Here is an 11350-nt window from a genome sequence, read left to right on the forward strand (position 1 = left end):
TTCCTATGGTTGTTGCTGGAATCAGTTGGGACCCTGCATCTGCACGTGCCGTTCCCAAGGCACTGATTGATAGTTGTTGGCTGTCAGTTTGCCTAGATTTGGCTTTGATGAACTGTTAGTGACAGTTCAGGGCTTCATGCTGACATGGTTGCTTCTCTCCGGTGTCTACTCTGGAGTCTGTGGATAGATGCCCTGCTCTCTCTCTTCCCTCAACATCCACGTAGCCCCACTCCTCCCCATAACTGTCTGCTGGGTGGCCTCCGTGGGCAGAAGTTAAAGGTAGGAGCTAGCATTGGACTAAGAGCTTGTGCACAGAGAAACTCTTCTCATTCTTCTGAAGGCAGGTTTCATGCCGTCAATAGTAATTCAACATCTTCTACTTATCTGAAGTGGCTGGGATTAGAACTGGGGCAGAGGTGGTCCTCCCCCTTGCAGAGAATGGACAGAAACCTACAGTCACCCCGTATCCCGGTTTATCTTGTGGTGTCAATACCAGGGAGGTGGCAGTGCAGTGCTAGGCATGAATGTTTCAGGTGTGACTCTTCCTCCCACACAGTCCCCTGCTCTCTGACCCACTGTATCGCCTACTAAGTGAGGAGGTAGCCGTAGTTAGCAATCGGAATTGTGGACTTACAGAGAAAGCAAGGTTGCAGTACTCTGGTATAGTCAGGCCCTTATCTGATTTTGAGTTTGAAAATCAAAGTCTCTGAACCAGGACAGGCAAGTAGGAATCTCCTGTTAATTATCATGGCATCTTCATCTGCTTTGTTCTGAGCACAGGGAGCAGGGATGGATGGGGTCAGCACTAAGAATGATCTTGGTACGCATGGTAATCATGGCAATTACTGGCACCAACCTTTGCCTGTCTTCTGCCATGGGGTCAGCCCTGGTCCTCTTGCTTCAGTCTCCAGAGGGATTTTTCTTCTGTCATGAAATGGTACTCGCATTCACAGGCGTTCACTACATGTCCACAGCCCTAGTTAGTTACAGGTGTCCAAGAAAGGAGACTTTCTTTCTTTGGAGAGGAAGTCTGAGGCCAGAGGGGTTAAGTGATCGCCCAGCTCTGTCAGCACATTGCTCTGCTGTAGTTCAAAGACATGTTCTCTTTAGCCACCCCCACTGCCACTCTGCCCAAAGGGGTCTTGCTCAAGCAAGGTCACCTACCTTCCCTTCCTCTGCTCTCAGTTCTAGCCCTGAGAATAGATGGTCAGCCGGAAGAGGAAACAGACCGCCCGTTTTCCACGTTGACTGCTGGAAGTTTTGTCTCTCTGCAGGCTCAGGCTTTACGGTGGTAATGTGGACTCATTTGCTGAGGTTGAGGAAAAAGCTAGTACCCAAGTGTTTCTTGTGAGCTTGCTTTTGAGATGTGGTGGCAGGAGGTATCCTTTGTGACTTGAACTCAGGGTGTGATTGGCACTGACTGGAGTCAGGTCAGAAGACTCTTACCTTGCCCCATTGCTTTCTAGTCCTTGGAGGATTAATCAGTGGCATCCCTGAGGTAGACACCGGAGGATGGCGTGTCCTGGTATGACAGACCAGACATAGCTCTTGGGACCTTGACCATCAGTGAAAGAAGTGTTGACAGAATAGGCTGCAAATGAATGTGCCTTCTCTTTGTGTTTCAGACGGCCCCCTTGAGAATATTGACCCCAAAGACTCCTGTCTCATTCCAAGAAACATCATGGCTGAGCCAGACTACATAGAAGATGACAATCCTGAGCTAATTAGGCCCCAGAAGCTTATCAACCCTGTCAAAAGCTCCCGAAATCACCAAGACCTCCACAGAGAGCTTCTTATGAATCAGAAAAGGTGCGTGGTTTCTGGGTGGTGTTTCCTTCCTCCAGGAAGCTTTGGGGTGGCCAGGTTTCCTTTTGGGTTTACAAAGGCTGCAATTGCTTGTTTGCCATGTTGAAGGCATCCTTTTACCAAGCATGGGGGAGCTGTTGTCTCTGCACCAAGCTCCTAGGTACACTGGCAGGGTCTGACACTGTCTCCTTTCAAATGCGTGCTCATTTTAAGGAGCACTTGCATTTCTTTTGTCTGTGCCTGTGCTCAGGCCTGTGGAGGACAACTTGGAGGAATCCGTTCTCTCCTTCCACCACGTGAGGCCTGGGGATTGAACTACAAGCAGAGCTTGGCAGCAAGTGCCTTCACTTGCTGAGCCCATATGTGCATATTGTAAAACTTGGGTAGAAGAGGCTGAGTTCGGGGTAGAAGAGAGTGACTCTTCCTATGCAGAAGAGAAAGACTATTTCTTAATTTTAAGTCTCTGACATTTTGGGAAGTGTAGGAATCAGATTTGAGCCCTGCCTGTGCTAGTGTTTTCTAGCTGCAGAGAGACGTTTCTATAACTATTAGAAAATAATAAACAACAATATTCTTCCTTGTGTCTTTATTAGTTTCTTTTCTGTAATATTTTAAATGTTATTGTCTTTCTGTTAAATTTTTAAAGGGATGCAAAATATTCCCTGTCTTCTTGTGCAGTCAATCCTGTCTCTACCCCAAATTACTCTGGGTTCTGGGACTTGGGCCTACTGCTGCTTGCTTACGTGTTTAATGCCTGTTGTATGCAGTGTGTGTGTTAAGGCATGTGGAGACATGAGGTGGTCTCTCCTCAGTCAGTTTCCGCCTTACTCCATTTTAGACAAGATGTCTGACTGAAGCTAGGGCTTTCTGGCAGGCCAGCAAGCCTCCAGTACCATCTGTCTCCATCTCTCAGTACTGGGGAATCTCAGGTGCTTGCTCCGGAGACCAGGATTGTTTGGTGTTGATTGTGGATTCAAGGGGATTCAAACTCAGGTACTTATGCACTACACAGCAGTCACTCCATCCGACAGAGGCAGCTTGGCCAGGATCTTAGGGCAGTTCGAATTCAACACGGAACCAGGGAACTCAAAGTGCACAACCTTTCCACACTGCAATGCCTGAGCTAATGTCAGCCTTTGGGAACAGTGAGCTAGGGCTGCCTGAAGAGTCACCTGTGGGCCTGGGGAGGTGGATCTGTGGGTGAGAACCAGAGTTTAGACTCACATAACCTATCTAAATGCCAGGCAAATATGATGGCCCACCTGTATAATCTCAGAACTTGAAAAGCAGAGGCAGGGGCTGTGGAACAAGCTGGCATTGGGCCAGCTGAACTGAGAAGCAGTTCCCTGAAGTGAAATGCTGCCTCAACAGAGATGGACAGTGACCAAGGAAGACACTCAGTCAACCTCTGGCTTATACACACACACACACACACACACACACACACACACACACACACACACACACACTCACACACACTCACACACACATACTCACACACACACACACTCACACACACACACACACACACTCACACACTCACACACACTCACACACATACACGCACACACACACACACACTCACACACACACACACACATGTGCAAACACACTGTGTGTTCAAGTAGGCAAAGAAGGAATGAGCAAAACCAGACAGAAATACAAGGCTGCTTCATTCTTTGGAAATGGGAGACAGCTTCTGTTGCTCTAAGACCTGTTTAGCATCAATAAGATCCAAGCTACTAGTAATATTTTAGCAGAATAGTTTGTTACCTATAATCTAGAAAAATGTATGCTCAGTAGAATTAGGATTGACTTTTGCTTTATTCTTCCTTTTCACAAATTTCTTTAAAACTTTTCAGTTAACATGCTTCTTAGAGATTAACTGAGTAGCCCTTCCCCCACTATTCTCTTTAGAAAGGAATAGAGGCTAAGAGCAGACTGGCTGGTCGGAAGAATGGGAACCTCCACAAAGCTGCCCCTCAGTTTGGAGACCCCCAACCCCACCATTTCCCCAGCACAATGCAGACATAAGCTAAGCATTTACAAAAGATGCATAGACTTGTGTTCAGGGCAGCAAGCAGCAGTCCAACCACACACTTGCTTGTACTGGGGCCAAACCCAGTGATGGCACAGAGAACTCCTGGGTAGGGAGTCCCCAGGGCTGGCACAAAGGCTGTACTCAGGGTGGAGAACTGCCCTAAAAGTGCCTCACAGGGCCAGGAAAAGGCTCGGCGGGTGAAGGCTGCGCTTAGTCCTTACAGTCACATAGTAAAAGGAGAAAGGTGACTCTAGCAAGTTGTCCTTTGGCCTCCATATGCATGTTGTGTGTCAGTGACCACACACCACACACACACACACACACACACGCGCGCGTGTGTGTGCACATACACAAACCCAAATATATGTAATAAAATGATTTTAGAAGGCTTGTAATCTCCCTTATTAAATTTAAATTAAGATAATATATATTCAACTACATTTAATTAGTATTACATGTAGTTTGAATTTAAGATATATAAATTCAAACTACAACACCTACCACAAGACTACAGTATAACTGGTGCTTCTGCAGTCTGTTTAAAGGGGAGAGCTTGGGTTAGGCATTCAACTTTTAATTTTATGAGTATTGATATATTTCATATATAAAATATGTGGCCTAAAACCCTAGCCCTAATTTTAGAAACTGGCTACACTCTGGCTGGAGATGTGAGAGTTAAGAGCATGTGCTGCTCTTGCAAGGACCCAAGCTTGGATCCTGGTCCTTATCAGGCAGGTCACAGCTATCTGTAACTCCAGCTGCAGACCTTACGTCTGTCCTCCTTAGGCGCCTGTACTCACATGCACACACAGACATCTACACATACTTAGCTCAGCTCTTAGGATTGATCCCTGGACAGTCATGAAGGGGTTGGAGAGACTTAGTAATGTAGGCATCAGGGCTTGTAAGGACCCACCACTGTACGGCTGCACTGGTATAACCCAGAAAATGTTATTACTAGTTGAAGTTACTTTTGCCGGTGAACTATGGGAGATATCTGAACTTAAATTATTCATATAACTAAATTCTTAATCTTAAAATGTAATTGTCTGCAGTTTTATATTGAGACCTTATGTATTCATAAAACTGAGAAAGCCTTAATTCATTATTCCTTAGTGATGCTTTTGGGTTTTGAGATGGCATTTTACTATGTAGCCCAGGCTAGCTTCCTGCTTTAGCCTTCTGAGTGCTGAGATTACAGTGTGCCTTCACACCCTCCTGGTTAATGATACCAGGAACTCATATGGGCTGTAACTATGCTGATTAAAGATTTGATTTCCTTGACACCCTGTGTGCAGTTGTGTATCTGTTCATTCTTAATAGTTGTGAAATAAATCATAAAATCATAAAAGTAATCTCTCTTCTTTCATAGGACTTAGATCAGTTTTCTTCTAATCAACTTCCTGCTATTGAAAATAGGGAAAGAGAAAGTTCATTGTGATTTTTAAAAAAGTAGGTAGAAAAGATGCCAGAATCAGTGTGTGTGTGTGTGTGTGTGTGTGTGCGCGCGCGCACGCGCGCGCGCGTGCATCTGTATGTTTGTATAATTTTCCAAGAAGCATGAAATGTGGGCTTGTTTGGGTTTGTAGTGACTTGTATGGCTGTGTTTAAAGAGGAGGATTTAGTATAACCCACCTATGATAATAAAGGATACACTGTTAAAATAACACACATATCTCTTTTTTTCCTATTTTTATTAGCAGGATGTTGGTTAGAAGAAAACTGATGTAAGCTCTAATGAAGGGAGATTACGTTTATGATTTTATGGTTCATTTCACAGTTGTCAAGAATGAACAGGCACAAAACTGCACACAGGAGTCAAGGAAATCAGATCTTTAATTGGCATAGTTAAAGTCCACATGAGTTCTGTAAGGTTTTGCTTTTTGGAAATCATTCTTTAATGTGTATTCAGCAGTGACTAGCTGATTAATCAGTATGAGTTGATAGAATCCTTAGGAACCATTGTCTCCAGAGCAGATCAATAGTCATCACCTAGGCAAGGTAGGCAGCGGTGGGATGGGGGTGTGATGAGGGTGGAGTAAAGTGTGCCTTGTAGACGAGCCGATGAGTGCACAGTTGTGCATATATGCATAGCGTGAGTGTGTATTTAATACATTTTAATATCAAATAGATATTGTTTATGGATCAATGGTGTAAATAAGGAAGACAGGGAAGAGGTAGGCAGGTCCATCTAGAATCTTAGAAACCTGGGGCTAGATAGCTCCTAAAGGAAAGAGAGGTGAATGGCATGCAATTTAGAATTCCTACCAGAAAGCATGCTAACAGGAGTCTGACTGTTGGATTGCCCCAAGCCTTTCATCGGGGTTCGTCTGCTTGCGTATGGTTTTCCCCATGTACTGGCTGTTTTTGTGTGTCAACCTGACACAGCTGCAGTTATCACAGAGAGTGGAGCTTCAGTTGGGGAAATGCCTCCATGAGATCCAGCTGTGGGGTATTTTCTCAATTAGTGATCAAGGGGGAAAGGCCCCTTGTGGGTGGTTCCATCTCTGGGCTGGTAGTCTTGGTTCTATAAGAGAGCAGGCTGAGCAAGCCAGGAGAAGCAAGCCAGTAAGGAACATCCCTCCATGACTTCTGCATCAGCTCCTGCTCCCTGACCTGATTGAGTTCCAGTCCTGACTTCCTTTGGTGATAAACAGCAGTATGGAAGTGTAAGCTGAATAAACCCTTTCCTCCCCAACTGCTTCTTGGTCATGATGTTTGTGCAGGAATAGAAACCCTGGCTAAAACACTCCATTTGAAGAAATGGCCACCTAGTTTTTCTCTGAGGAATGTAGAGTTTCCCTGAAGTCTGCTCTCTTGTGTATCTCATTAAGCACACTCGTGGCGCTCTGTGATAGCTGGCTGCAGTTAGGAGGAAGCCTACTCCACTTCCTTTGTCCTTCAGGACGCGCTTAGCCTTGGATGTTATCTCTAAAGGTTTGAGAGCCTCCTTCAGGTCTGAAAGATGAGAGGAGAGAGACTTCCTCAGCCATTTTTCTCAACTGCTGTGCCACTAAACTGTCTTCAGAACGTGAGATTAGCGGCTGCAGTGTGACTTCAGGTGGATTTGCCTCCTGTCCTAGGCATCTTCATCTCTCTTTTGAGGATCTGCCCCACCCACTGTGTAAGCATACTGCTGCCTGCCTTCCCTACAGCCCTGGCCTTAATGTGCTTTTATTGGATTCATGGACTCTCTCAACTCTTTGGAAGATGCCTTTGGCTTCTCTTCCAGGCAGTAAGTGTCTGAGTGCTATTGAAGAACCATTTGGCTTAGCAGTAGATACTCTCCTCTGGCTAATTTCGTTTCCATCTCTTCTGCAGCTCATACCTTCAGTTATATTTCTTTTCCTGAGAGATACTTCCAGTGAGATGACAGTTTTTCAATCCTTTCTTTGCCCAGAGGTCTTGCCCCTCAGAATAAACCAGAACTGCAGAAGGTGATGGAGAAGAGAAGACGAGACCAAGTGATAAAGCAGAAGGAGGAAGAAGCTCAGAAGAAGAAATCCGACCTGGAAATAGAACTATTAAAGCGACAGCAGAAGCTGGAGCAGGTAGGGCTTGAAAAAGGGGTCTGCTCTGAGAGGCAGGGATGCTGGATGCCAGGCAAGCAGAATTCCAGCAGGCCAGATGTGCGTGTGTGTACCCAGAGAGAGACAGGAGTCGAATGCAGTGCCAGATGTGTGTGTGTGCCCTGAGAGAGACAGGAGTCGAATGCAGTGGAGGGTGTGTGTGTGTGTGTGTGTGTGTGTGTGCGCTCCCTGAGAGAGACAGGAGTCGAATGCAGTGGAGGGTGTACATCCCATTCAAGGCAGACACTCAGGTTCCATTAGGAACCTAAAAGAGGCATCAGAGGCCAAAGCAAACTAGAGGGGCTGGGAAGGTGGTTCAGTGACTAAAGCATTTGGTAACAGCTGGACCTGATTCAGATCCCCAGAATCTATGTAAATGTGGGGTGGTTGTGGCATGGTGGCCAGCCTGTAATTCCAGGACTTGGAAATAGACAAGGGATCCCTGAAGTAAACAAACTAGATAGACTTTGTCATGTTGACCAACCCTGAATTAAGCCAAGAGACCCTGCCTTAAAAGAATATGGTAGATAGTGATTGAAGAAGATTGTCCAGGTCAACTTCAGCCTTTCACATGGATGTTTACATACATGGTGGTGCATGCATGCACATATGTGTGTGTGCATGTGCACACACACACAAACACACACCGAAAAAAAGTTGAAGTATCTCTGTACTCCAAGTGTTAGAATAAATTTGTTTGAGAAAGACTCCAGAACAGCTGTGTGTGAACCCAGGATATTCTTTTAATTGTTGTCACCTCTGGGTATAGTTTATAGCAACAAACAAAGGGTCCATGCTTCTGCACAGATTAAAATTCCTAAAGTTTATATACATATATATTTTTTTGAAAGTTGAGAGTCTTTTGAAAAGCCATCCAGGACATAACTAATTTTTTGTGTTTGACATTCATTCAGCTTGAACTTGAGAAGCAGAAATTGCAAGAAGAGCAAGAAAATGCCCCAGAGTTTGTGAAGGTGAAAGGCAATCTCAGGAGAACAGGCCAAGAGGTGGCTCAGGCCCAGGAGTCCTAGGCCCAGGCTGTGTGTGACCTGATGTGTCCCCACCATCTCTGTAGGAGCCCCGTCTAGACACCTCTACAGTACTGTTCTTGGGCCAAAGTCCTGAGGAAGAGAATCCAGACAGCTGAGAATTTTGACTATCAAAAAAGGATTGCGTTTGATTTACCATTGTGGTAGATGAGTTGTCTCTGATGGTTGCAATTCCCATTCGCCAAATGAAAGACATCGACCAGCACACAAGATACCATGGACCTGTGTTTAGACCAAGAAAGCCACAAAAGGAGTGAAAAGAGGCAGGAAGCGGGCACTGGAACACGCAAGAGGGTTGTACTACTCGGCCTTTCTTCCATTCCAAGTTTAGTGGGACACAGAGCCTTCCTTGTTAAGAGAATTGTTTGGAATCCCTCCTTGGGTTATCTGTTAGATTGTTTTGATTGCATCAAAATGTATTTCATCTGTTACATCCAGTATTTGTATTTCATTCTGAGAACCCAGATTTCCCCCCACCACCACCACATTATAAATTAAGAAAGGAGGCTATTACTGTTTATGTTTAATTATACCTATTACTTTGGTTGACATTGAAGTTCAGAAACAGGATAAGACATTTGAACATGTCAGCACCCATCATGAACTAACTGTAATTCCCTTAGGTTCTTGGCATGACAGTATGCCAGATATTGCCTTTTCACTTCTAAGAAGGTATATACAGCTTGTCGATTCCTTTCTCGCCTTGATAACCATAGCCTTTCTGTTCCATTTTAGTTTGTCATTTCTTGCTCAACTATTCCTTTCAGTTGAAGCAATTTCTCAGTTCTTTTTCGGATGAAACCAGAGTGTGTAACTCAACTTCTGTGTCCCATATAGAGAGACCAGCTCTTTTGAGTTCTCCTGAGAGCAGTGTAGAGGAGTGTATATTAGGACTGGTGATGAGGCCTTTAGAGATTGTATGGAATGCAAATAGAGATCTGTTTCTAAGAGACTTTAGGGGAAGGCTTGATACTTTTTACATTTTGAATATTTTAGACTTGAGCTTTGAACATCTCCGGCGGATGGTCACAAGTTTCTTTCCCTTTTGTTTCCTGTGAAGATGACCATCTTGGCGCTCTTGGCATGATGCTGTTGGTAGGATGATCCTGACTACTGTGTTGCATCTCTCAGGAAAAGCTGAGGTGCTGGGCAAGGCTGCTCAGTTCCCTCTTGCTAGCTAGCATGCTGTTCAAAGAGACATCTAAGTTACAAATAATATGAAAGTTCTCATGCAAAATATATTTTGTACTACAGGCATGAGATTTTTTTTGGCTTTTTTTTTCTTTTTTGTATTTAGTACTTCTCCATAGAGATGATTTAACCAGTAATTTCTACACTGAAGACTTCTGTTTCCTTTCATGATGCATAGAATAGCAGATGTAGCGCTTTGGAATCCTTGCTTAGCACACTAGATGCTAGTTTTCTCTGGGACCACTTCAGTCTGGTAGTTTACAGGCCCACATTCCCTTCCAGTCTGCATAAGAAGTAAGTGGGTGATAATTCACTGCTAGATAAGAAGCCTGAGAGCTGAGTACAGCAGAGCGGATTCTTGGTCCTATCAGCAAGTGCTATCTAAATAAAATATGAGACGCTGAAGATAAGGTGGTTTGCCCTTGAAGATTGGCTCAGTGACCACTTTGTCATCTTCCTTTCCTTTGAGAAAGAAAAGTTCATTCACTGATTGTTGAAATAAGCCTCTCCATGCACACTGCTTAGTCTTTCTCTATGCATACAGAATAATGACATCAGGTGGTAGGGTGACGAGTCGGGGCAATTAGACCTTTTTATCTACCTGGAAGCTAGCTCTGGAGATGTCCTGCCACTTGGCAGGATCTTCAAGGGCCATCGCTAGCTCCCATAGAAGGCCTGATGCTGTTCTACTCTACAACACTGGGGGAAAAGTTAGCTACAAACATGTTTGCTTCCTGGTTGCACTCAGACCGGCCATCATCCTTGGTGGTTAGTGCTGCAGGGTCTATCAAAAGACGACTTGTACATACAAGAAGTGATGGCTTCTGCTAGGTCTCAGAGCATCCGGGGAGCAGAGCGGGGCCTTTAGGAATCTGCTGGGAACTCACTGAGAATGCTGTCAGTCACTCATTTCTTGCACTTAACACTGCACAAAGCCTCAGTCCAAAGCCTGAGGACAGGTCACCAACTGAGCAGTGTCGTGCTTTGAGCCACTAATAGGGGGGAAAAGGCTCCATTTTTCCACTCTGTAGTTTTCTTAAAATAGTTCTGTGTTTTGTAGTCTCCTGCTAGTAAAGTAGTATTGCTTTCTAAGCTATACCAGTTGACTTTATTCTTCTACTCCAAGAATCTAAACCCATTTGAGTGTACATAATATATATAAAGGGAGCCTTAATGGATTTGTTTTCATAATTTAATATTTTTTGTATTTGCTCTTGTATAATTGTTTTTTTAATGGAAAGTATTACAGAATCGAGGGTGAAATTCTTAGAACCAAAGTTATTCTTAATAAAAATCACCAATGCTTGGACCACGCAGCCATGTTTGTCTCGTTTGTTTAAGGGCTATGTAGACCAGGAGGGGAATGTTGTAGCTTCCAAGCCTCCCTTGGGTGGCTGTTCTCTCTGACAGCAGGTATGTCTTCTCTTTGTGCATTTGTTGAATCTGAAAACTTACATGGCGAACAATTCCATCCCCACATATCAGTGGCTCTCAGTGCTGCCGCCCTTTGCAGGAAAGCACACAGCATTGTTGCAGTTGTTGTCCTTCAGGTCACAAGACTTGGAATTTTAGGAGCTCAGGAGGACAGTAGAAGATGCCTTTTTGGAAGGTCCAGATTTTTTTGTGCTTTTGGATAGTAAAAGTTTTAGGAAGTCTGCTTTTGTGCTGTTTTTGCTTACTCCATTGCGTGAACA

The 11350-nt window shown here is 44.5% G+C and overlaps 1 protein-coding gene across 5 annotated transcripts in view; it reads left to right on the forward strand.

Annotated features, from left to right (window-relative positions):
* The window catches only part of Fam107b (family with sequence similarity 107, member B), a 77331-nt gene extending 66359 nt beyond the window's left edge, over window positions 1-10972 (forward strand). For 4 of the 5 annotated variants that reach the window (XM_006497518.1, XM_011238984.3, XM_006497519.3 and 1 more), the window contains 3 exons: window positions 1626-1809; window positions 7248-7398; window positions 8331-10972. In XM_006497518.1, coding sequence (XP_006497581.1) covers window positions 1626-1809; window positions 7248-7398; window positions 8331-8447 — 452 coding nt within the window. In that variant the 3' untranslated portion in view covers window positions 8448-10972. The remainder of the gene's footprint in view (window positions 1-1625; window positions 1810-7247; window positions 7399-8330) is intronic. The other variant, NM_025626.4, reaches the window with a different exon arrangement.
* The last annotated feature ends 378 nt before the right edge of the window (window positions 10973-11350 follow it).

Source organism: Mus musculus, chromosome 2 (assembly GCF_000001635.26).
Source record: "Mus musculus strain C57BL/6J chromosome 2, GRCm38.p6 C57BL/6J".
NCBI classification, from domain to species: domain Eukaryota; kingdom Metazoa; phylum Chordata; class Mammalia; order Rodentia; family Muridae; genus Mus; species Mus musculus.